Raw genomic sequence first — 26,134 nt, 5'->3', positions numbered from 1 at the left:
GGCAATAAAATATATTTAAAATAAAAAAAAAAAAAAGCTGCCTGCTTTGCAACTGCATATGTTTCATGAGGTGTAATTCATCCGGTAGTTAATTGAATTAATTTTTGCATGCTTAAACTTAAAATTAAACCCCATGGTCTCTTTGGTCCTAAGCCTCCCCTCGGTCCTGCTGATGAAGAGCAGTCTCTCCATCAGCAACTACTTGACTGTCCCAATTCCTGCACAGTTCAAGTTTATCTCAAGAGATGCCTTAGATGAACGCCCCAGATCCTTTCCTACTTGGGACAAGGATATATTCCTAGAAGTGAAGCACTGGATCAAATGCAGTTCCATATTAATTTTTTTTGCAAAAACACCAAACTGATTTCCATAATGGCTGTACCAGTTTCTATTCCCACCAGCAGTGAACTAGGGTTCCCTTTTTCCCACATCCTCTCCAGCACTTGTCCTTTGTTGATTTGCTGATGGCAGCCATTCAGACAGTGGTGGGGTGATACCTAATTGTTGCTTTAATTTGCATCTCTCTGGTGATCGGTCACTTTGAGCATTTTTCACATGTCTCTTGGCCATCTTGTCCACACTGCAGCCCAGGCAGAGCTGACACTTCCAGTGGCTTCAGAAGCAGATGCTCTTAATTATGAGAGTCTGTTTTGTGACATTAACTTTGTATAATGGATTCAATGGAGGCAAGAGACTTGAGCAGCCTCTGCAAGCTACAGTTAGCCTGAAGGCACCAAGTGCCAAAAGTCCTGAATGAAGAAACAATGCCTGCCCTTCAGAAAGAGCAGGTCCTGAAGAAAGATATGCAAAACCAGCCACGCAGGTGCAGGAGAAACAAACTTGTCCCAGACATCACCTCCCATGAAGGCGCTAGAGGACCCTGAGTATATCTGGTGTGTTCTTGGGCTGTTTGACCCTGAATCCAAAGGGACACTGGCCTTAGAGCGGAGAAACTACATTACCCACAAGGCCACGCATGGAATGCCACAGGCTCAGCCAATGAGGGCTCAGAGAAGGCATTTCCGTTTGGCCTCTTCTTTAGAGCGGGACCAGTAACGCTCTTGGCGGGATTTTGTCTTCTCGTGTTATTGTCTGAGGCGACCAGGTTTCCCTTGTCGCAGCGTCGGGTGGGAAAGGTGGAGACAGGTGTTCCCCGCCTCACAGCCCATGGACGGAGCCTCCCGTGGTGCTCACAGCTCACACTGGGGATTGAAGCTCGGAGTCGCCGCCCGGACCCACGCCAGGGCCGGGACAGGCACCGCCATTCCTGCAGCGGCTTCTACTCCGGCCGCTCCCGCCCCGCTCGGCCCACAGAGAGCAATGGCGGCGCCCGCGCTGAGGAAACGTGCTGAGGTGAGTTCCAGTCCCCCAGGCCTCACTTCCTCCTTCACAGACACCACAGACTGAGGGGCATCTGTCACGTCCGGCAGCTCAGTCCGCGTGGAGGACCGTGAGGGAGGCGGAGGGGAGGGAGGAGCGTTGTGGCTTCTGAGGCACAGCCAGTGCAGGGCGGAGAGGACAGGGCTGACTGGCATCTGAGGTTCCCTGAGGGTGTGGGCTGTGAGGATGGGCGGACAGATCAGAGGCTGCAGGGAGGACGGCACAGCCTCATCGGGGCTTTCCCGGCTGTGGGGTCCCACAGAGGCCGGGGGTGGTCCTGGACCCGGCTGGGAGACAAGCTTCTCTCCATGCCATGTGCCAAGTTCATGGGTGAGTCCAGCGAGATCCAGTGGCATTGGAGCAGGAAGGGGGCAGAGCTGAGGGAGTGAACCAGGGTGCTGAAGATGGGAAGAGGTTATTAACGTAGTTAAACCATGGAAACCTGTAAAGAATTTTTGTGAGTTTATTTGAGCCAAACTGTCCACATATGCCGGGAAGCAGAACCACAATGAACTGAGATAAGGATCCCCAGAATGGCGGGTTACATGTGTATTTGTACATTGCAGTCACAGGAGGGACATAGGTGGGTTACATGAAATTCATTGGTGATGGATTAATGAGGTTGGATAAAGCAAAGCGATGGGATACCCCTGAGATTGGATAAAAAGTAAAATGATGGACACGTATTTAGGTGGGTGCAGGAACAATTAACATGATAATGAAGGAATTTGTGGTATTTGTCCTGTCACCCACCACATTGGGTTGTGCCCCAGGGGCTCCAGAAAAAGGGAAGTTACAAGTTGCCCAGACATTTCAAGGGTTTTTTTTTTATCATAGTTGCAAAAACACAGATAGGCTCAGTGAAGGAAAAGGTTGATCTTTTCAGTGAAGATACTGGCCTAGGAGGTAACTGCCCAGCATCACTGCGTTTAGTTAAAGTTTAATTTCAGACCATCCTTTGGTTCCTTTAGGTCTCTGAGTTTGCAGGACTGCCATGCAGGCCTCGCCTGAGCTTGTCAGGTCAGCATGTGGCCCCTTTGGTCCACAAGGTTAAAGGTTACCCAGTGGTGTGCACATCTGGAGGAAGTGTGAGCTGATGGTCCCGGGACCTGGTGTGGGGACTTAAAAGCGAAGCATAAACCCAGGCTTGGCTGTGTCTTGGAGGCATGATCTAGGAGACTGCAGTGGGATTGCTGGGCAGGAAGGCTGGGGTCCTGCAGGCATCGCCCAGACCTGAAATGGCATTGCTCTCTCCCCTCCCCTCCCCCAGTCCTTCCCACCCAACCCAGCTGCTCTGCTGAGGGCAATCCCAGTGAGTAATGGGACTGTGATGAGAGAGCAGCCTGCACTGGCATTAGGGCCTGGTGTCCACACTAACCAGGTGCCCTGGAGGAGGTTGAGGGTGGGGATGTGTCAGGAGAATTACTGATTCTCACAGAGAAACTCTGGTGTCAATTGTCTCCATTCTGACAGGTTGGCGTGACCTTTGAGGACATTGCCCTGTACTTCTCCAGGGAGGAATGGAGCCTCCTTGATGAGGGTCAGAGACAGCTGTACCTGAATGTGATGCTGGAGAACTTTGAACTTGTATCCTCGCTGGGTAAGACCCTCACTCTCACAGTGACCTGGACTGGGCTTTGCCATTTCCCAGGCCCCATCTCCCAGGGTGTGCTGTGTCCTCCCATGTAGACTGTGGTTCTGCTTGATTTTCCAGTTTCCTGGGTAGTTGCTGTCCTGGGGAGGGTGGGTCTGTTTCCCCTGCTCCCTTCTATTCCTGAAGTCCCAGTTCTCCCCGCTGTACTACATTCACAGGGAAGGACTTGTGGTTGGTAGTGTTGCAGGAAGCCTGAGGGATTCCACTTTTTTATGAGAGGAAATAATTTTCTATATTCCTGTTGGTCACTTGTACCTATTTTTTTGAAGAAATGTTTGTACATCCTAATCCTGGTTTATACCTATTTTTTGTGTGAAACATTCTATTGACGACCTAGTATATTTTATATATTAATTGCTTACAACATACAGGAACACATACTGTTGCATGTGCTTAATTGTGCTTTGCAGTTATTGCTACCCACACCTGCTTTTCTACAAAGTCCATGTTTTGACAGCCCTGCCTTCAGCAGGTCTAGTGCCACCTTGTTTCTAGCAGCTCAGATACTGGTTACTGGTGCTTAGAATAATGTATCTGTAATGAAGTGATATCGAGTTTGCTTTTCAGACAGTCATTGCATTGTTATTAGCCTGCACTATTGTATTAACATACTTTTCTTATTCCCTGGGAACTCCACCTATTTGTGTGAATTTCTTTCCATATTGCAATATTCGCTTTATTGTGCTGATCAGAAGTGAATCCACATTCTCTCCAAGTGATTTCTTCATATGATTTGCAAGTATTTTCTTCTGTTCTTTAGATTTCCATTCATTTCATTTTGGTTATTGCTGTTGTGCTGTGAATAAGCTTTATTTATTTCTTTCTTTTTTTTTTTAAATATATATTTTATTGATTTTTTACAGAGAGGAAGGGAGAGGGATAGAAAGTTAGAAACATCGATGAGAGAGAAACATCGATTAGCTGCCTTCTGCACACTCCCCACTGGGGATGTGCCCGCAACCAAGGTACATGCCCTTGACCGGAATCGAACCCGGGACCCTTGAGTCCGCAGGCCGACGCTCTATCCACTGAGCCAAACCGGTTAGGGCAAGCTTTATTTCTTTATTTGTTGCAATCTGGACTGTTTGTTTTTTCTATTTTGAGTGGTGGTTGGTGTCACATTCAGAAAATCCTGTCCAAAACATACCTCCAAAACTCTTTCTCTAGATTGTCCTGAGGAGTTTTCAATTTTAGGGCTGACATTCATTTCTGTCATGCAGGTTGAGGTACATTTTATCAGCAATGTCCAGTATTTTTGTGTTTACATGTGAGTAGTGATTTCCACAGCACCATTCATTGAAGAAACTATCTTTCCCTTCTTCTGTTTTGCTGCCTGTGGATTCTTCTAAGATTTTTATGGTTTCCCATCTTACTATAACATTTCTAGAGACAGTACGGTTTGCATTGAATCCATACAGGGACCTGTGAGAGTGCATGTTCTTGATTGTGTTTTTTTTTTTATATATATATATTCATTTATTTATTTATTTATTTATTTTTTTAATGAATCTTTATTGTTCAGATTACAATTGTTTCTCCTTTTTCCCCACATATCTCCCCTCCACCCAGTTCCTACCCCCCCTCTTCCCTTACCTCCCCCTGCGCTGTCCTTATCCATAGGTGTATGATTTTTGTCCAGTCTCTTCCCATACTCCCCACACAGACACCCCTTTCCCCCTGAGAATTATCAATCCACTCCCATTCTATGCCTCTGATTCTATTAAGTTCACCAGTTTATTCTCTTCCTCAGATTTTTAATTCACTTGACTTTTAGATTCACTTGTTGATATATATGTATTTGTTGTTCATAATTTTTATCTTTCTTCTTCTTTTTCCTCTTTTTAAAGAATACCTTTCAGCATTTCATATAATGCTGGTTTGGTGGTGATGAACTCCTTTAGCTTTTTCTTATCTGTGAAGCTCTTTATCTGCCCTTCAATTCTGAATGATAACTTTGCTGGGTAGAGTAGTCTTGGTTGTAGGTTCCTGCTATTCATCACTTTGAATATTTCTTGCCACTCCCGTCTGGCCTGCATGGTTTCTGTTGAGAAATTAGCTGATAATCGTATGGGAGCTCCCTTGTAGGTAACTAACTGTTTTTCTCTTGCTGCTCGTAAGATTCTCTCTTTGTCTTTTGCTCTTGGCATTTTAATTATGATGTGTCTTGGTGTGGTCCTCTTTGGATCCCTTTTGTTTGGGGTTCTGTGCGCTTCCTGGACTCGTAAGTCTATTTCTTTCATCAGGTGGGGGAAGTTTTCGTTCATTATTTCTTCAAATAGGTTTTCAGCATCTTGCTCTCTCTCTTCTTCTGGTACCCCCATAATTCTGATGTTGGTTCGCTTGAAGTTGTCCCAGAGACTTCTTACACTATCTTCAACTTTCTGAATTCTCTTCTCTTCATGCTTCTCTGGAGGAGTGTCCTTGGCCTCTTTGTATTCCAAATCTTTGAGTTGATTCTTGCAATCCTCTAGTCTGCTTTTGGGTCTCTGTATAATATTTTTTATCTCAGCCAGTGTATGTTTAATTTCTAGTTGGTCCTTTTTCATATCCTCAAGGGTCTCATTGAATTTATCGGCCTTTTCCATGAAATTCTTGAAAAACCTTATAACCGTGGTTTTGAACTCTATGTCCAGTCGCTTATTCTCCTCCATTTCTTTGGTTTGTGATCTGTTTCCTTGCCTTCTCATATTCTCTGCTTCCCTGAGTTGGTAGGGTAGTTTTGTCTACTAGGTGTCCTATTGGTTCAACGGGTAAGCCTCCCAGTTACTTGAGGTGGACACTCTTGGTGTACCCTTGTGTACTGTGTGTTCCCCAGCAGGAGCTACAGCAAGGGCTAGTTTTCTCCTCCTTTGCTTGGGCGGTTTTGGAGCAGTCTGGAGCTGTAGTTCTGTTCTTGATTGTTAACATTTGTATTTTCAGATTACAGAAGTTGGTTTCAGTTTATTTAAAAAAAATAAAATTTCTACCCTCTTCTTCTCCATACCCCACCCCTTCTCTCTCTCTCTCTCTCTCTCTCTCTCTCTCTCTCTCTCTCTCTCTCTCCTCTCTCGTTCCATGACCAACACCCTTAGTGTTTCCTGGGATTCCCATAATGCAAATTATAGGTTAACTTTATGGTATTACTTAATTTAATTTGCTGTATTCTTTAAATTTATTTTTCTTCTTTCCACCTGGATGATTTCTAGTGACTTGTCATGGACAGCACATATTCTTTATGTCTGCTTTTGATACTCTTTTAAAAGATAAATATTTTGGCCCTAGCTGGTTTGGCTCAGTGGATAGAGCATCGGCCTGCAGACTCAAGGGTCACGGGTTCGATTCCAGTCAAGGGCATGCATGTACCTTGGTTGTGGGCACATCCACAGTAGCGGGTGTGCAGGAGGCAGCTGAATCGATGTTTCTCTCATTGATGTTTCTCTCCATCCCTCTTCCTTCCTCTCTGTAAAAAATCAATAAAATATATTAAAAAATAAAATAAAAAATAAAAGGTAAATATTTTGGATTCTTTATCAGGCTGTATGTGCTCTCCATTTCTTTGGTATCGATTAGTAGATGGTGTCCTTGTTTTTAGTCCGGTGTCGATGTCTACACATTTGATGAAGCAGTGACTCCTTTCAGCTCTAGGACCAATTCTAGCTGAAGAAATACATTCATTGGCCTATGGAACCAAGGGTTTTGACCGGGTGGGTGTTGTTTCAGGTTTGAGGTAGTCCCAATAGCCTAGTATCCTTGATGCTCCATGAGCTGAGGTTAGAATAACAAAAGTATATGGGTCCACAGTGGCTTTGGGAGTAAATTATTACTTTTTTATTGACAAGTGACGGTTTTAGAGGCTTTGGTGGCAAATGCTTTGAGAACATAGTTTTTTATTTTATTCCTGGGATAGGTTGTTGCCAAAGGGATTTCTTTTTGGATGCATGCTGATGAATATCATGGGGTCAGCTCATTAAGTAGACCTTGGAGAGTTCACAAGTGTTGCACAGATTTCTGTGATTCACAAATACAGAAATGTCCAGAGTTTTTCACAGAGCAGGCCAATAGGGTCAACATTAGTACAGGAGCAGTGAGTGATGGAGGAAACTCTGACCCTTGTTTTGACTGTGAGAGCACAGGTCCTTCTCTGCCAGGAACTGGACAATTATGGATGCCGGGTATTAGATGGAGAAGATATGGGAAGTGGTGGGCATATAAGGGAGTCCTTATTGCAGTCCACGTAGCCATTGCTACAAGGAGCCACTAGAGAAAACAGTTCTTCCAAGTAAAGTCCTGCACAGTAGTCCATAAAATAGAGAGCTGCGTGCTGGCTGGTTAACACTGTGTCTTCCCTACGAAGCAGCCCCCAACGTAGGAGCCAGCCTAGGAGCCTTACTAAGTAGCCGCTGCTAACATGGCAGCCATTGCAAACACAGCAATCCAACCAAGCAGGTGCGTACTGCCTGGTCAGTAACATACTTTATACCGACGTAGACCAAAGAGGCCTCTTTCGAAATAGTGACCTTAGTCTTTGGGTTATAGAAGCGCACGCCTGCACAGTGACTAGTATAGCTTTCTGTGTCCTTGCTTTTGTGACTGTGTATAGCAAATTAGCCTTGAACACTCTGATAAGATTCCCAAGCTCAGATTGGCCCTGAACATTCCATGTCCTCTGGACAGGGCACCCACATTGACCCTAGCTAAATATGTTTGTTAACCCACTCTGGTCATCTCTTTGTAATTCAGCCCCCATTTTTTTTTTTTTTAATCCTCACGTGTGTGTGTGTGTGTGTGTTTTACAATGGTGCATTTCAGAGAGAGTGGAAAGGAGGGAGCGGGGAGAGAGTGGGGAACATTGATGTGAGAGAGACACATTGACTGGTTGACTCTCGCACCCACCAGGCGTGGCAGGGAGCCAACCTCAGCCCAGGGGTGTAACCTCGACCAGGAATCAAAGCCTTGACCCTTCGGTGTGGAGGCCGACGCTCCAACCATTGAGCAAAGCGGCCAGGGTTTCATTGTACTCTTAACCCCTTGTAGTTGTTTTTCTTCGTGGAGAGCTGCCCACTTGTTCTGAGAGCGGACAGGGTTATCATATTTCTTACTCTGCCATCCTGCTGATGTCACTCACATAGATTTCTTTCCACATGATCTCTGTTGTGCTTTGTAGTTCCATAACAGTGCTCACCATACATCTATTTGGTTTTTCTTTTGGATTTATATCATCTGAATCCCACGTTTGACCCAGTTGGGATTCATGGGGAGGAATCATTTGTGCATCCCAGAAGAAACATGACTTTATGAAGGACAAGGTGGACCCAGAGGCGGTCTTGCCTTGGTGAAGGCCTGTTGGGAAGGTTTTGACACCAGGGCTGTGTTAAAGTCATAACTAGGAACCCATTTTGTTCAAAAGTATTTTGTTTCCATGACCCATTCCTCATCCAGTGTTACTTCTGCTGTCTTATTGTTGACACTTTGCCTGCTCGTCAGGTGTAATAATGACCATTTCTACTCAGATTCCATGCCCACAGATAACTTTAACCTCCCTAGACCTTGCCCCTCTACCTGTTTCACAGGTCCCTCTTTACTGCAAACCAACCGAGGTCCATGCCTGCAGAGCTTTGGAGTGCAGACGTATTATTATATTGACCGTGAACATCTTGTGCTTCAATACCATTGTGTTGTATGGCTTTCAGCACATGCAAATTATCCTACACTGACGCAGGTCCCCAGCACGAAAGGTCCTAAAAGAAGCCGTTCGTGGAGGAACAATGAGTAATGCCTTCTTGTCTTCTTTGTTTCCCACCCTAAGCTTTTGTTCCTGTTTTGGTGAGATTTTCACCATTGACTGACCTCTGAGGCCAGCTAATGTGTAACAGCTGTTTCCTTAGAGTTCAACTCACTTGTCTTGAAAATCATTCCATGGAATCATGCCTAGTCATGACAGGGAAACCATTTTCCCAAAAATAATCTGTTTTCATAAGATCAACATGTACTTCACCAGCATTTCCTTTTGTTCAGGTTGCTGCTGTGGAGCAGAGAATGCGGAGGTACCGACGGAACAGAACGCTCCTGTAAGAGTGTCACAGGCCAGGAATCGCAAGTTAGCCTTGTCTTCCCAGAAGAGCCACCCCTGTGAGAGTTGTGGACTCGTCTTGAGAAGGATTTTCCACTTGACTGAGCTGCAGGGAACACAACATGGACAGATACAGCTGAGGTGTGGGGCATGTGCAAAACAATTTTATTTCAGTGCAAAATTTCAGCAGCAGCAGCATGTGAGAGAGAACACTTTCATTAGGGGTGTGGAGAGGATGTCACTTGCAAAGATCTGCAATTTCAATGTGTCCCAGAATGATTTCACCTGTGGGGAGGTTGGGCAGGGCACACTCTCCTGGTCAGGGCATCTCTACCTAAAGGCTGATCAGACCAGGGACAGGCCAAATAATATTTCCATGGGTGGTTTGAAGTTTCAAAGGAGAAAAGATTTTTACACCAGAAAAGAATGTGAGGAAGATCCTGGAAGCAGTTATCTTCGTCCTCATCAGAGAGTTCGGACTGGAGAAAAGCCTTATAAATGTAGTGAATGTGGGAAATCTTTTACCAATAGCAGAGGCCTCCATCATCATCAAAGATTTCACACCGGAGAGAAGCCTTATAAATGCAATGAATGTGGGAAATCTTTTACCCGGAGGCCTGTCCTTCATAAACATCAGAGAATTCATACAGGTGAAAAGCCTTATAAATGCAGTGAATGTGGGAAATCTTTTACCCAGAGCACTTCCCTTCGTTGTCATCAGAGAGTTCATACAGGAGAAAAGCCTTATAAATGCAGTGAATGTGGGAAATGTGTTGCAAGGATTTATGATCTCCAGTATCATATGAGAGTGCACACAGGAGAAAAGCCTTATAAATGCAGTGAGTGTGGGAAATCTTTCAGATGGAGCAGTGGTCTCCAATATCATCAGAGAGTTCACACTGGAGAAAGGCCTTATAAATGTTGTGAATGTGGAAAATCTTTTGCAAGTAGCAGTAATCTCCAAAATCATCAGAGAGTGCACTCTGGAAAAAGGCCTTATGAGTGCAATGAATGTGAAAAATCTTTTATCAATCAGTCTCAACTTCATAATCATCAGAGAGTTCATACAGGAGAAAAGCCTTATGAATGCAGTGAATGTGGGAAATCTTTTACCCAGAGCACTTACCTTCATTGTCATGAGAAACTTCATACAGGAGAAAAGCCTTACAAATGCAGTGAATGTGGGAAATCTTTTACCGCTAACAACCACCTTCGTAGACATCAGAGACTTCATTTAGGAGAAAAGCCTTATAAATGCAGTGAATGTGGGAAGTCTTTTACACGTAGGCCTGCCCTTCGTAATCATCAGATAGATCATACAGGAGAAAAGCCTTATAAATGCAGTGAATGTGGGAAATCTTTTAAAAGTAAGAATGGTTTCCAATATCATCAGAGAGTTCACACTAGACAAAGCCATTATGAGTGTAATTAATGTGAGGTATCTCTCAGGTATATTTCTAAATTTGCTCTCCACATAAAAGTCCAAATATGAGAAATTTCTTAGATGTGCAGGAAATGTAGTTTCTTAGATAGGACTTAATAAATAGTACAAGAAAATTTGAGAATCCTCATTTTTCTGAATTTTATCTCATACATGTACTCACCTGTATTATGTAAAGTTTCCATAAGTGTTTTGGTGTTGTGTGTGTTTGTTTTTATGTTGGAATACTATGTAATTATGTTGCACTTTGTAACATACAGAGAAGTTCTGCCAGATTTATGTCACTGCATATTTCTGTTGTTGAAGGTATTTCACCTGAACCACCTATAAGGCCCCTACAGATGGCATCAATCACCATCCTCTTGTGCCCAGGGAAGCTAACTCTGTTGTCTGATTTGTTGGAAAAAAGTAGGCATACCTGAGCCCTTGAGTCTTATTTCCCTGTCATGAGTTTTCCCATAGGAATGATTACTGTTGTTCCCCAAAAAGATAATGTTGCAGAGGGACTGCCATTTTCAGGCACACACTTTCCCTAGGTGCTAGTAATGAGTTTATTGAGTGTCTAAGACATGAATGGGAGAACTGCCAGTCTCAGGTCTCTTTCTTTGCAAAATAATGAAGGCCTTTTCCTAAGACTTCTTTAATCTTGGTGTCCTATTTACTGTGTGGGTTAGTTTATAAGGAGATCTGGGCTCTCCAAGCACGGTGATGTGAAAAACATTTTTGTGGTTGAGGGAAGACTATGGTGCAGAAATTAGCTCAGCAGTTTTTGCCAAATTTACGTTGCTTCCCATAATTTTCTAGGAAACACTGTGGACTCTAGTCCTCATGTGAAGATGGATGCTTTGAGACACAGATTACTCCAAAGAGAGGGTAGCTGTGACAACCTCAAGTATGTCTGGGAGCAGGGTGCATTTTTTTCTTGATTTCGGGATGCTATGACATTTGATGGGAACCTCCTGTCCAGGTGTTGCAGACGGTCATGTGCCCTAATGCCTTCAATTCCACGGGTGCTGGTCATGGTTGGAGGACCATTGCAGTGAGGGGAACCCCTTTCACTGCAGAAACACTGACCTAATTGTCAGACCAGACTGCAGCCTAGTAGATGGAAGGGTCTTCATTTAAACCTGCACCCAGAAATTTTTTTTGACGAAAAGACTACAGGAGTGGTGTGTGCACAGATCTGAGGGACTCCCGGCATGTTTATATTCTGTGCAGCAGTCATTGTCATTGATTATAATAAAGAGGTTTGTGGCTTCCTGTAGCTTCTCAGATGTTCCCATCAGAGCCATTGGTGCTCTGGCAGCAAAACTAAGAGGATAAAAGGGTGTCTTTAGGCTGGAGATGTGGCTTTTGTGACCCAGTCAGCATTCCAGTGGGTTTGGGTGAAAGTTCTTCATTGTTTGTTACATTTCCTGTCAGTGGTATTAGACTTGCCCAGAGGGCATAAGTATGTGAATTGAATATAGAGTTGCCAAACCTATTCCAAAATAGGTGAACGTACATTTGTTTTATCTTGAACCATTCTTTTAACAACTGTAATGAGTAAATTGTTAAGTGTAGTGTTTCATAAATCGTGACGTGTATGAAACTGAAACCATCATTGCACTCAATACTGATCATATCTGTGACTGTGTAGTTGCTTCATGACCTCATTTAATCTGTTTGCTGATCTTAATAAAGACCTTGGCTTTTTCTATCGTTTTTCAGCTTTAATTATTTTGTAAATTGTTGGAGATTTTTAAAAGATATATTTGTATCTCAACTTTTTTTTTGGTGATAGATATTTTTTTTTGTCGTTGTTTTTAATCCTCACTCGAGGATATTTTTCCGTTAAATTTTTTGGTGAGTGCAAGAGAGTGGGAAAGACAGATGGAAATATTGATGTGAGGGAGACACATCGATTGGTTGCCTCTGCATCAGCTGTGACCATGGCCCTGGCTGAGGAGTCTTCAACCAAGATACGGGCCTTTGACTGGAATCGATCCCAGGAGCCTTTTGTCTATAGGCCGGTGCTCTATCCAGAGCCAAACCAGCTAGGGCTCTGGTGGATATTCATATCTTTATCACCATCATTTCCATTTTAATAAATATTTGGTTATTGCTAATAACCTGGAAAAAACATTTTTGTATAATTCTTTTTATTTTATTTATTTTTTAAATATATATTTTATTGATTTTTTACAGAGAGGAAGGGAAAGTGATAGAGAGTTAGAAACATCAATGAGAGTAACATGGATCAGCTGCCTCCTGCACATCCCCCACTGTGGTCGTGCCCACAACCAAGTTACATGCCCTTGTCTGGAATCGAACCTGGGACCCCTCAGTCCACAGGTAGACTCTCTATCCATTGAGCCAAACCAGTTAGGACTCTGTATAATTCTTTATATGGATATAAGTGTTATTTACCTTTGTGAGTGGAACATCCTCCGATGGCTCTCGGACTGCAAGAGGGCACAGCCCGGGCTGAGGGATCCCCCTGAGTGCATGAATTTTGTTCACTAAGCCTCTATGTAAACTAGGAAGACACAGTTCCATTCACAGTCAGGGAGGATGCCTGTGCCCAGGCTAGATCTGGAGTGTGGAGCACACAAGTGACAGCTGATAAATGATTCTCTCTCAGCCTTGATTTTTTCCCTCTCTCCACCTCCTTTGAACTCCAGCCTCTCCCTGCAGAGACATTCCCAGGCCAGACACTTCTCACTCCCCAAAGCCCACAAGCACCTTTGTCATTGGGTGCATTTAAATAAGGAAACCTATCTTATAAAATAGAAACATTTAAATTGACTATACCTCCGCTATGCCCACCAGCCAATCAGAGCGAGTATGCACATTAATCCAACTAAGATGTCGATGGCCAGGGAGCTGGAGCGAGCAAGAGGCTTGGGTTGTCCCCGGTGATGGAGGAAGCAAAGCTTCCCGCCCGCTCTGGCCAGCCCTGGCGTCTGATCTAGGCTACAAATTTTCAATTATAGAAGATAAATAAATCCCAAATACTTGCTTACAGCCAGCCTTGGCCTCAGCTCAAGGAGGTGCTGAAAAATGAAAAGATTGAGGAGCTGGCAGATTGGGTTGCCAGGGAGTGATCAGGCAAGGATGGGAGCGCAGTTGTGGGTGATCAGGCTTGTGGGGGCCGGGGCCTTTGGGGGTAAGCAGACCAGCAGGGAGGCCAGTTGTGGGCAAGCAGGCCGGCAGTGGGGTCAGTTGGAGGTGATCAGTACAGCGGGGGCGGGCAGTTTGGAGTTGAGCAGCGGGGGCAGATAGAGGTAAGCAGGTAGCACGGGGGCAGTTGGGGCTGATAAGGCGGGCAGGCATGCAGGCAGGTGGGTGGCTGGAGCCAGCAGTCCTGGATTGCGAGAGGATTGTCCAACTGTCAGCTTAGGCCCGATCCCTGTAAACCAGCAGTAGGACATCCTTCGATGGTCCCAGATTGGAGAGGGTGCAGGCCGGACTGTTTCTCAGAGACAGCTCTTGTCTCCATTCTGACAGGTTGGCGTGACCTTTGAGGACATTGCCCTGTACTTCTCCAAGAGGAAGGGAGCCTCCTTGTGGAGGGTCAGAGACAGCTCTACCTAAATGTGATGCTGGAGAACTTTGAACTTCTATAGATACTCCCTTCCCCCAACTGGTGGGCGGAGTATGACATAACCTGCGTCTGCGCCGGGACATCCCCGAGACATTAATCCACCAATCTGCTTACATTACGATTCATTAACAGTAGCAAAATTACAGTTACGAAGTATCAACGAAAATGATTTTGTTTGGGGGTCACCACAACAAGAGGAACAGTATTAAAGGGTTGTGGCATTAGAAAGGTTGAGAACCACTGCTCTAAAGAGAGGCCCTGGTTTGATGTGGCTGCCCTCCTTGGTAGTCAGCAGTGGAGAGAGAACATGGAAGATGGGGGTTGTGCTAAACACCTCTCCTGGTCACCTGATTGAGGGTCCAGACCCTGAGCAGTTTTCCTCCAGATCACTTGTCATTCAACTTCCTGGTCTATGATGGCTGGAGAGCATTTACTTAGAGTTACTGAGGGTCACACTTCAGTGATCAGGGTGGGGGGGACTTATTGGGGGTGAGAGCGGCTGCGGGGAGGGGCTGTTGCCAGTTGGCTGCTGCAGTGTGCTTCATAGCCAGCAGTTGTTCTGGTCATTCTGCTATTTGTTTGCTTGACTTTTATATAGAGAGATTTTTGCTTAATATTTCAAGAAAATCAATTTTACATATGTTACATGCAATAAACATTAATATCTCAAGAAAATTGAGCGCTGATCCTTTGTTGATTTATAGAGGCAATTTTCTTTTTTCTTTTTCTTTTTCTTTTTTAAATTTCTTTATTGATTAAGGTATCACATATTTATCCTCATCCCCCCCATTCCCATCCCAAACTCCTCCCCATGCATGCCCCCACCCCCCTGTTGTCTGTGACCACTGGTTAGGCTCATATGGATTTACACAAGTCCTTTGGTTGATCTCTCCCCGTTATCCCCACCCTCCCTTACCATCCCTCTGAGGTCCAACAGTCTGATCTATGCTTTCTTGTCTCCGGGTCTGTTCTTGTTCATCAGTCTGTGTTGTTCATCATTTCCCCTAGATGAGTGAGATCATGTGCTACTAGAAATACACTTATGAGAACCGAAAATGAGACAAGCAATACTGGTTATGTTGAAAGGCAAATGAATCAATCTGTAGTGAGTTTATTTGTGGGCCAACAGTTCTTTTGAGTCCCAATTTCTTTATATATATATATATAAGAATATATAAGAATATATAAAATATATAAGAATATATATTTTAAATATATTTTATTGATTTCTTACAGAGAGGAAGGGAGAGGGATAGAGAGTTAGAAACATCGATGAGAGAGAAACATCGACCAGCTGCCTCCTGCACACCCCCTACTGGGGATGTGCCCACAACCTAGGTACATGCCCTTGACCGGAATCGAACCTGGGACCTTTCAGTCCGCAGGCCGACGCCCTATCCACTGAGCCAAACCGGTTTCGGCTTGAGTCCCAATTTCAATGACAAACAGTTCCTTATGTGTACATGTCAGCAATGTTATTTCAGTTCTGGTTGGTGGTAATGCAGGTCCGACCGTCTCTGGTTTGGTCCTGGGCAACCTGCAGCGACGCACAGCTGCTGACTGCTAGTATGGCAAGGCGTCGTCAACATCTTCCATCTCTGGACTGCTTCTCTTCTGTATTCATGGCTGGAGTAGTCCTGTCAATTCAACTCTGTTGCAGGAATCCACATGGTCTCGGAGTTGTTTTCTGAAAATATACAAACATATTCTCGACCAAAGGTTAATAAAATAATCTTTTCTATAAATTTGGTGATCCTTTTTCATTTTTTGCCCAAACGATTTTCCTTTGGCTTGTTTTGACCAAATGTATGTTTTACATGGGTGTCTTGCTGTTAGCATTACAAATGGAAGTTAATTTTCTAAGGGAAAAATTTTCTAGATGTAATTTACTTAAGGGATATTTTTCCTTACATGATATTCTTCTATTATCCCCCCTTTTTTGATTTAAATATTAGGAGACTTTTGAAAATTTTATAATGTGTCTTGATAGCTTTTAAATTTTAATTTTTTCACTATAATATGACTGCTTTAGTTTCATTAGATGTTACACAATTTTACCATAAGATGAACTACCAATAAAAATTTTAATTAACAATTTAGGAACAACTTTTTGTCCAGTACCATTAATTTTTCTAGAATATTTGCTTATTTCAATTAGCCAATTTCAATTAGCCTGAAAACTTGACTACTATTTTACTGTCAAATTTAATACTCTAACAACAATCTTATTTTACCCTGTAAATATTAGTGGAAAGGATTATTTGCCTTCTTGAGGAGGCCCTGAGCATTCCTGGTGATAGGCTGGATTTAGATATCAAAAACCCACTTCCCCACACCATGGGTACAAGACAACTCAAACAAGTCTTGTTGCAGTGAGAGGGCAGCTGCTGTCGGCCAAGCCTCTGTCTGTTACCCGGGTCCCGATTGAAGCTGGGCATGGGAAGTTAAGCAGCCATGGGGGCAGGAGACCTCCCTCAGAAGCGGTGAGGGTTCAGGCCCCTGCAAAGTTGGGGGGGGGGGTGAGGGTCTGTGCCCCACCTCTGTTGACCCCCAAGTACTCTCCTGATGGCCCCTCCGCGACTGTGCCTGTCTTAGGTTGTTCCTTCCCTGAGGAATCTTATCTCTCTCTGGCTAACCAGCCATCGTCCGGGGCCAAGCAGGGTGATGTGGTAGGTACCTGTCTCTAGGTAGCCTATGCTCCCATGGTAGAGGCAATTTTTTTTAACAAAAAGATAGTGGAGTGCTTGCTTCCGCAGCACATATACTAAAATGGGAACGATACAGAGAATATTAGCATGGCCCCTGTGCAAGGATGACACACAAATTCGTTGAGCAGTCCATATTTTTTATATGAAAATATTTTTTAAAAGACATTGAAAAACAAAGATAGGTATTAGAATTTTACTCATTTTGTGCATTTTTTGCTTTAGGAAATAAAAGTTTTTTGTATTGAAATAATATGTTTTTTAATTTTTTTACTTTTTAATATTTTAGTTTATATTTAAATCATTTTTTTTTTTAATTTCATAGAGCAAGAGAGAGGGAGAGAGAGTTAAAAACATGAGTGAAGATAGCCCAGCCAGAATGGATCAGTGGTTCCACATGGACCTATAATCCAGGAGTTCACAGTTCCATTGCCAATCAGGGCACATACCTGTGCACCAGGCTAAATCCCCATGGGGAATGCAGGAGGCAGCTGATCAATGATTCTCTCTTATTATTCATGTTTCTCCCTTTCTCTCCCTCTCCTGGTACCTCAGCCCCTGCCTGGGGAGACATTCCCAGGCCAGGCACTGCTCACTCCCCCGATGTCCACAAGCACCTTTGTCTTCAGGAGCATTTTAGTGACAAATGGGACCTATAGGAAGCCACTGACTCTGCTGCAGGGAGGCAGGTGCTGTGGGCACTCAGGTCTCATTGTGGTGCGCCCACCTGTGAATCTCCAGGGGACTGACTTGAGTTCCCTGAGTCTCACTTGGCTGAATGTGACATGCAGATGATTTATGGCACTTATTTTGTTGCCAGGATTCCAGGGTTAGATTTTTGAGCATTTTCTCTTTTTCTAAAAAAATATATTTTACTAATTTTTTTACGGAGAAGAAGGGAGAGGGATAGAGAGTTAGAAACATCGATCAGCTGCTTCCTGCACACTCCCTACTGGGTATGTGCTCACAACCAAGGTACATGCCCTTGACCAGAATCGAACCTGGGACCCTTGAGTCTGCAGGCCAACACTCTATCCATTGAGCGAAACCGGTTAGGGCCAAGCTGAGTTCTTGTTGCCAGGATTCCCAGGTTAGATATTTAAACATTTTCTCTCTTAATTCTCACAACAACCTAGAAAAGTGGAAACTCATCAAATCGCTGGGGGGAAAAAGTCAAAAAGTCAGTATCTGAGAAATGAAGTCAGCTCCCCAAGTTTACACCACACTCAAGTGTAAGGTTCAAGGGGCCGGATTTTAACCATTATTTTCTCCAGCGTCAGACACAGTCTCTACCACTGATGTGCAGCCCTCACTGGAGCAGGTGCAGGATGAGGACCAGGGTGGCTCAGCTGCAGCTCCTGTTTCCATGGTTACAGTTATGCATTTCCTCCCATTCCCTTTACACCTCAGAGCCCTTACCCTGGGCCTCCCCATATTCAGAGGAACGCCATCATTTCTCAGCTGCAGTGGTTTCTCCAGGGGAACCTTCTTTCAGAGTGAGCGCCTGTCTGTCTGCCTCCCGTTTGATCCCAGCACAGAGTTTGACCCTCAGGAGACCTCAGTAATTTGAACTGGATCTCTGTCTCTCCATCAGCAACTACTTGACTGTCTTGTCCCAATTCCTGCACGGTTAAAGTTTATCTCAAGGGACGCCTTAAATGAACGCCCCAGAACCTTTCCTGGGGTCTTCTTGGGACAAGGATATATTCCCAGAAGTGAAGCACTGGATTAGATGCAGTTCCATATTAAAGTTTTTGTGAAAACACCAAACTGATTTCCATAATGGCTGTAACAATTTGCATTCCCACCAGCAGTAAACTGGGTTCCTGCTTTCCACATCCTCCCCAGCACTTGTCCTTTGTTAATTTGTTGATGACAGCCATTCTGACAGTGGTGGGGTGATACCTAATTGTTCCTTTAATTTGCATCTCTCTGGTGACCAGTCACTTGGAGCATTTTTCACATGTCTCTGGGCCATCTTATGCACACTGCAGCCCAGGCAGAGCTGACACTTCCGGTGGCATCAGAAGCAGATGCTCTTAAGGATGAGGGTCTGTTTGTGACATTAACTTTGTATAATGGATTCAATGGAGGCAGGTTAGATCGAGTTAGAGACTTGAGCAGCCTCTGCAAGCTACAGTTCAGATGAAGGAGACTCATGCTGAGTCTGGAATGAAGAAACAATGCCTGCCCTTCAGAAAGAGCAGGTCCTGAAGAAAGATACGCAAAACCAGCCACAGCAGGTGCAGGAGAAACAAACTTGCCCCAGACATCACCTCCCCTGAAGGCGCTAGAGGACCCAGAGTACACTTGGTGTGTTCTTGGGCTGTTTGACCCTAAATCCAGTCCTGGAGTCAACTGAGTAATACAGGATCCTGGCCTTGGAGCGGAGAAACTACATTACCCACAAGGCCACGCATGGAATGTTACCAGGCTCAGCCAATGGGGGCTCAGAGAAGGCATTTCAGGTTCGCCGCTTCTGTAGGGCGGGACCAGTAGTCCTCTTGGCGGGAGTTTGTTTTCTGATACTTTTGTCTGAGGCGGTCAGGAGCTCCTGGGCTCAGAGTCCAGCTAAGGCTGAAGAGTGGTGTTCCCCGCCTCACAGCCCATGGACGGAGCCTCCCGTGGTGCTCACAGCTCACACTGGGGATTGAAGCTCGGAGTCGCCGCCCGGACCCACGCCAGGGCCGGGACAGGCACCGCCATTCCTGCAGCGGCTTCTACTCCCGCCGCTCCCGCCCCGCTCGGCCCACAGAGAGCAATGGCGGCGCCCGCGCTGAGGAAACGAGCTGAGGTGAGTTCCAGTCCCCCAGGCCTCACTTCCTCCTTCACAGACACCACAGCCTGAGGGGCATCTGTCACGTCCGGCAGCTCAGTCCGCGTGGAGGACCGTGAGGAAGGCGGAGGGGAGAGGAGCGTTGTGGCTTCTGAGGCACAGCCAGTGCGGGGCGGAGAGGACAGGGCTGACTGGCATCTGAGGTTCCCTGAGGGTGTGGGCTGTGAGGATGGGCGGACAGATCAGAGGCTGCAGGGAGGACGGCACAGCCTCATTGGGGCTTTCCCGGCTGTGGGGTCCCTCAGAGGCCGGGGGTGGTCCTGGACCCGGCTGGGAGACAAGCTTCTCTCCATGCCATGTGCCAGGTTCATGGGTGAGTCCAGCGAGATCCAGTGGCATTGGAGCAGGAAGGGGGCAGAGCTGAGGGAGTGAACCAGGGTGCTGAAGATGGGAAGAGGTTATTAACGTAGTTAAAGAATTTTTGTGAGTTTATTTGAGCCAAACTGTACACATATGCCGGGAAGCAGAACCACAATGAACTGAGCTAAGGATCCCCAGAATGGCGGGTTACATGTGTATTTGTACATTGCAGTCACAGGAGGGACATAGGTGGGTTACATGAAATTCATTGGTGATGGATTAAGGAGGTTGGATAAAGCAAAGCGATGGGATACCCCTGAGATTAAATAAAAAGTAAAATGATGGACACGTACTTAGGTGGGTGCAGGAACAATTAACAAGATAATGAAGGAATTTGTGGTATTTGTCCTGTCACCCACCACATTGGGTTGTGCCCCAGGCCCTTCAGAAAAAGGGAAGTTACAAGTTACCCAGATATTTCATGGGTGTGTAATCATAGTTGCAAAAACACAGATAGGCTCAGTTAAGGAAAAGGTTGACCTTGTCAGTGAAGATACCGGCCTAGGAGGTAACTGCCCACCATCACTGCCTTTAGTTAAAGTTTAATTTCAGACCATCCTATGGTTCCTTTAGGTCTCTGAGTTTGCAGGACTGCCATGCAGGCCTCCCCTGAGCTTGTCAGGTCAGCATGTGGCCCCTTTGGTCCACAAGGTTAAAGGTTACCCAGTGGTGTGCACATCTGGAGGAAGTGTGAACCGATTGTTCCCTGGTCCTGGTGTGTGGACTTAAAGGTGTAGCATAAACCCACGCTTGGCTGTGTCTTGGAGGCATGATCTAGGGGACTGCAGTGGGATTGCTTGGCGGGAAGGCTGGGGCCCTGCAGGCATCGCCCAGACCTTCAATGGCATTGCTCTCTCTCCTTCCCTCCCCCAATCCTTCCCACCCAACCCAGCTGCTCTGCTGAGGGCAACCCCAGTGAGTAATGGGACTGTGATGAGAGAGCAGCCTGCACTGGCATTAGGGCCTGGTGTCCACACTAACCGGGTGCCCTGGAGGAGGTTGAGGGTGGGGATGTGTCAGGAGAATTACTGATTCTCACAGAGAAACTCTGGTGTCAATGGTCTCCATTCTGACAGGTTGGCGTGACCTTTGAGGACATTGCCCTGTACTTCTCCAGGAAGGAATGGAGCCTCCTTGATGAGGGTCAGAGACAGCTGTACCTGAATGTGATGCTGGAGAACTTTGAACTTGTATCCTCGCTGGGTAAGACCCTCACTCTCACAGTGACCTGGACTTGGCTTTGGGATTTCCCAGGCCCCATCCCCCAGGCTGTGCTGTGTCCTCCCATGTAGACTGTGGTTCTGCTTGATTTTCCAGTTTCCTGGGTAGTTGCTGTCCTGGGGAGGGTGGGTCTGTTTCCCCTGCTCCCTTCTATTCCTGAAGTCCCAGTTCTCCCCGCTGTACTACGTTCACAGGGAAGGACTTGTGGTTGGTAGTGTTGCAGGAAGCCTGAGGGATTCCACTTTTTTATGAGAGGAAATAATTTTCTATATTCCTGTTGGTCACTTGTACCTATTTTTTTGAAGAAATGTTTCTACATCCTAATCCTGGTTTATACCTATTTTTTGTGTGAAACATTCTATTGATGACCTTGTATATTTTATATATTAAATGCTTATAAGATACAGGAACACATACTGATGCATATGCTTAATTGTGCTTTGCAGTTATTGCTACCCACACCTGCTTTTCTACAAAGTCCATGTTTTTGACAGCCCAGCCTTCAGCAGGCCTAGTGCCACCTTGTTTCTAGCAGCTCAGATGCTTGTACTGGTGCTTAGAATAATGTATCTGTAATGAAGTGATATCAAGTTTGCTTTTCAGACTGTCATTGCATTGTTATTAGCCTGCACTATGGTATTAACATACCTTTATTATTCCCTGGGAACTCCACCTATTTGTGTGAATTTCTTTCCATATTGCAATATTCGCTTTATTGTGCTGATCCGAACTGAATCCACATTCTCTGCAAGCGATTCCTTCATAGGATTTGCAAGTATTTTCTTCTGTTCTTTAGATTTCTTTTTATTTCATTTTGATTATTGCTGTTGTGCTGTGAATAAGCTTTATTTCTTTATTTGTTGCAATCTGGACTGTTTGTTTTTTCTATTTTGAGTGGTGGTTGGTGTCACATTCAGAAAATCCTGTCCAAAACTAACCTCTAAAACTTTTTCTCTAAATTTGTCCTGAAGAGTTTTAGTTTTAGGGCTGACATTAATTTCTGTCATGCAGGTTCAGTTGCATTTTATCAGCAATGTCCAGTATTGTTGTGTTTACATGTGAGTATTGATTTCCCCAGCACCATTCATTGAAGAAACTGTATCTTTCCCTTCTTCTATGTCTTGCAGCTTTGGCAAAGATTACTTGAATGGCTGTGCCTGGGTTTATTTTTGTGTTTTCTCTTCTATTCTGTTGATGTATGTGTCTGTGTTTCTCCAGCAACCTGCCATGCCTGCGCACCTCCTACTGGTCTCAGTGTTCTTTACTCCTATAGTCGTAAGACTTCCATTCAGCCAGGTGTCCAGCGGTTCTGGCTGATGGTTGTTCTGTATTTTAGTTGTGATTTTGATTTGGTTGTGGGAGGCAGCAAGTATAGGCCTTTGCCTACACCGCCATGTTGTATCTACACTCCCATAACTTTTCTCTCTTTTTTGAAAATATGTTTTATTGATTTTTTTAGAGAGGAAGGGAGAGGAATAGAGTTAGAGACATCAGTGAGAGAGAAACATTTATCAGCTGCCTCCCGCACACTCCCCACTGGGTATGTGCCCGCAACCAAGGTACATGCGCTTGACCGGAATCGAACCCAAGTTAATGAAATAAGAAATACTTGAACAAGCCTTCACTCTGCAGGCTGATGCTCCATCCACTGAGCCAAACCAGTTAGGGCTTCCCATAACTCTTCTGAACTCAGTTCTTTATTCTTGCTTTATGTTTACCTGAACAGTCAGAATATTTTTCCGTGAATTTTTATTTTCTTAAAGAGAGAGGCAAAGAGAGGAGAGGAAGAGAGAGAGACAGACAGACAGAGACATCAACTGGTTGCCTCCCACATGTGCCCCCATTAAGAGGTGTGATTCAACCTGAAACACACATACCTGCCCCTTACTGGGAATGTAACCCATGACCTTCAAGTGTACACGCAGGCACTCTCAGCACTAAGCAACACGGGCCAGGGCTCTTTATTTCTTGTTTAAATTGTTTATTGATTTATTTTGAAAATATGTTTTCTTGATTTCAGAGAGGAAGAGAAGGAGAGAGAGATAGAAACATGAAGATGAAAGAAAGTCATTGACCCGCTGCTTCCCCCACTGGAGATTGGGCTGGCAACCTGTGCATGTCCCCTGACCAGCAATGGATTGATGATCTGAAAGGTCATAGGTCGATGGTCAATTACTGACCTATACTGGTCAACCTTTATTTATTGATTTTTAGAGACAGGAAGGGAGACAGAGAAAGAGGGAAACATTGATGTGCTGTTCTCCCCATCTAAGCATTCATTGGTTGTCCCCTACATGTGCTCTGATGGGGGATCAAACCCACAACCTTGGTGCATCAGGACCGCACACTGAACAAGTGAGCTACCTGGCCAGGGCTCTGCATTTGTTTATTCATTTCAGAAGCTCATATGGGAAGTTGACAAATTTCTCCATGGAGGGTCATGTCATCTGCTAAAGTCAACATCTCTTATGATGCTTTATGCTTCAAGTGTCAAGTGTAATGTCATCTTTCATTTCTTTTTTCATTAACTTGAGGCTTGTTTTTGTGTTTTGATTTAGTCTAGCTCAAGGTTTGCCCATTTTTCTACTTTTTTAGAAATTACCTTTTAGTTATTCTTTATATTGTCTTATCTCCCTTTTGTTGATGCTTGTTCAAATTATTTCATTAATTTGCCACCTTTGGGTTTGCTTTCTTGTTTTATTTCAAGATTCTTGAGATGACATGTTAGATTTTTTCACATATTTTTTTTTCACATATTTTTTAATAATGTAGTCACTTAACCCTATAAAATTTCCTCTTTGAATTACATCTTCTGAATTTTATACATGATTTTTGATAGGTTGTGTTGTTATTTACTTTGTCTCTAGAGTTTTTTGAATTCCCTTTTGCATTTGGCTTTTTTGAATTTATTTATTTATTTATTTGATTGATTTTTTACAAAGAGGAAGAGAAAGGGATAGAGAGCTAGAAACAGTGATGAGAGAGAAACATTGATCAGCTGTCTCTTGCACACCCCCTACCGGAGATGTGCCCGAAACCAATGTATATGCCCTTGACTGGAATCAAACCTGGGACTTTTCAGTCCGAAGGCTGACGCTCTATCCACTGAGCCAAACCGGTTTTGGCTATTTATTTATTTATTATTTATTGGTTTCACATATAGATGAGGAGACATGGAGAGAGAGAGAGAGAGAAACATCATTGTGAGGGAGAAAAAGCAATCGGCTGCCTTTTTCACACAAGCTAACTGGAAGTGGAACCCACATACTGATATGTGCCTTGGCTGGTAATTGAATCCTTGACCCTTCTGTACGCAGGACTTTGCTCCAATCAAGTAATTCATACGTGCGAAGGCATTCTGTGGTTTGTAAACATAAAATTTTCCAGTATTTTTTGAAGAAGAGGGCACTAGGGTCAATGGTAGCAGAAGCACAGTGGCTTGTGGATGTATCTCTGACCCCCTTTTTTTTTTTCTTTTTTACTGTAGGTATCTTCAAATATCTTTGTTTAACCAGTCTTTTTTTTTTTTTTTAACATTACTTCGATACAATTCTCTGTTATTTGTGTTCTGTAATCCTGTTCGTTTTCATGGTACTCTTATTCCCATTTCCTATGCAATGGTTTGGTCATTGATAGCTGTCTACTTACACTGGGATGGGGGAGGATGCTCATATCTCTGATCCTGCCATCTTGCTGATGTCACTCACATAGGTCTTTTGTCTGTGATCTCATTTGTCCTTTGTTGGTCTACCATAATTTTGACCATCCAACTGTTCTGTTTTTCTTTGAAGATTTGCATCATTTATCCCATGTAATGGCTCAAATGGGTTTAAGGGGAAGAATCATTTGTGCATCACAGAAGAAACACGACTTTATGAATGACACAGTGGTCCCACAGGCGGTCTTGCCTTGGTGAAGGGCCACTGGGAGGAATTCTTGGCTGGCCATTGTTACATTCATAGCGGGAAATCCAGTGTTTGCTTACAGTTGCCCATTCCTCACCCAGTTATGCCTGTTTGTGGTTATTGATACTTTGCCAACTACTGAGTTCTAATAGCGATCATTTTTACTGAGATTCCTTGTAACCTTAACTTAGGACTTTGTACCTCTACCTCTTTCACAAGTCTCTCTTTACTGCAAACCAACATTGGTCCATGCTTGCAGTACCTTGGAGTGCACACATATTATTAAATTGACGTTGAACATCACGTGCTCTAATACAATTACTTTTTGTGGCTTTGAGCAGCTATAACTTTTTCTACACAGACTCACATGCTCAGCATGTAAGATCCTAAAGGAATCCGTTTGTGCAGGAACAATGAGTAGAGCCTTCTTGTCTTTGTATCCCATCCTGTTCTTCTGTCCCTCTCTTGGTGAGCTTTTCATCATCGACTGACTTTTGGGGCCACATGTATAAGAGCAATTTCCTCAGAGTATACCTCACTTTTCTTAACAATGTTTCTTTGGAATCAAGCCTAGTCATGACAGAAACATTTGTGATGAAGATACTCTGTTTTCATAAGGTCAACATGTACTTCACCTTCCTTTCCTCTTGTTCAGGTTGCTGCTGTGGAGCAGAGATGGTGGAGGCACAAACAAAACAGAAGGTTTCAGTAAGAGTGTCACAGGCAAGGAATCCCACGGTAGCCTTGTCTTCTCAGAAGAGCCACCCCTGTGAGAGTTGTGGACTCGTCTTGGGAAACATTTTCCATGTGATGGAGCTGCAGGGAACACAGCATGGACAGATACTGTTGAGATGCGGGGCATGTGCAAAACAATTTTACTTCTGTTTAAAAGTTGACCAACAGCATGTGAGAGAGAAGACGTTCACTAGAGGTATGGAAAAGATCTTATGTGCAAACAGTTGCAATTTCAATGTGTCCCAGAATTGTTTCACATGTG

The 26,134-nt window shown here is 44.3% G+C and overlaps 3 protein-coding genes and 1 non-coding gene across 4 annotated transcripts in view; 3 read left to right on the top strand and 1 right to left on the bottom strand.

Moving 5' to 3' along the window:
* LOC129147526 (zinc finger protein 665-like) overlaps positions 1-26,134 on the bottom strand; it is a 331,685-nt gene that overhangs the window by 245,150 nt on the left and 60,401 nt on the right.
* Positions 1,160-10,569, top strand: LOC129147740 (zinc finger protein 883-like). The gene is made up of 3 exons (XM_054711038.1): positions 1,160-1,353; positions 2,854-2,980; positions 9,029-10,569. The coding sequence occupies exons 1-3, from the start codon at positions 1,168-1,170 to the stop codon at positions 10,513-10,515; spliced, it is 1,800 nt and encodes a 599-aa protein (XP_054567013.1). The 5' UTR covers positions 1,160-1,167; the 3' UTR covers positions 10,516-10,569.
* LOC114229592 (U6 spliceosomal RNA) lies at positions 16,851-16,957 on the top strand. Its single transcript, XR_003615595.2, has one exon. It is a non-coding gene; the product is annotated as a U6 spliceosomal RNA (small nuclear RNA).
* LOC129147739 (zinc finger protein 211-like) lies at positions 19,395-23,278 on the top strand. The gene is made up of 3 exons (XM_054711037.1): positions 19,395-19,609; positions 21,088-21,214; positions 23,253-23,278. The coding sequence occupies exons 1-3, from the start codon at positions 19,424-19,426 to the stop codon at positions 23,276-23,278; spliced, it is 339 nt and encodes a 112-aa protein (XP_054567012.1). The 5' UTR covers positions 19,395-19,423.

This window comes from Eptesicus fuscus, chromosome 21, assembly GCF_027574615.1.
Source record: "Eptesicus fuscus isolate TK198812 chromosome 21, DD_ASM_mEF_20220401, whole genome shotgun sequence".
In the NCBI taxonomy this organism is placed as follows: Eukaryota; Metazoa; Chordata; class Mammalia; order Chiroptera; family Vespertilionidae; genus Eptesicus; species Eptesicus fuscus.
This window is presented reverse-complemented; position numbering and strand designations above follow the sequence as displayed.

Excerpts from the sequence above, each read along its gene's own strand:
- LOC129147739 (XM_054711037.1), top strand. The coding sequence starts at position 19,424 with ATGGACGGAGCCTCCCGTGGTGCTCACAGCTCACACTGGGGATTGAAG. Across the intron at positions 19,610-21,087 it reads CGCTGAGGAAACGAGCTGAG|GTTGGCGTGACCTTTGAGGA; the intron begins GTGAGTTCCAGT and ends CCATTCTGACAG. Across the intron at positions 21,215-23,252 it reads TGAACTTGTATCCTCGCTGG|AGAGGAAGAGAAGGAGAGAG; the intron begins GTAAGACCCTCA and ends TCTTGATTTCAG.
- LOC129147740 (XM_054711038.1), top strand. The coding sequence starts at position 1,168 with ATGGACGGAGCCTCCCGTGGTGCTCACAGCTCACACTGGGGATTGAAG. Across the intron at positions 1,354-2,853 it reads CGCTGAGGAAACGTGCTGAG|GTTGGCGTGACCTTTGAGGA; the intron begins GTGAGTTCCAGT and ends CCATTCTGACAG. Across the intron at positions 2,981-9,028 it reads TGAACTTGTATCCTCGCTGG|GTTGCTGCTGTGGAGCAGAG; the intron begins GTAAGACCCTCA and ends CCTTTTGTTCAG.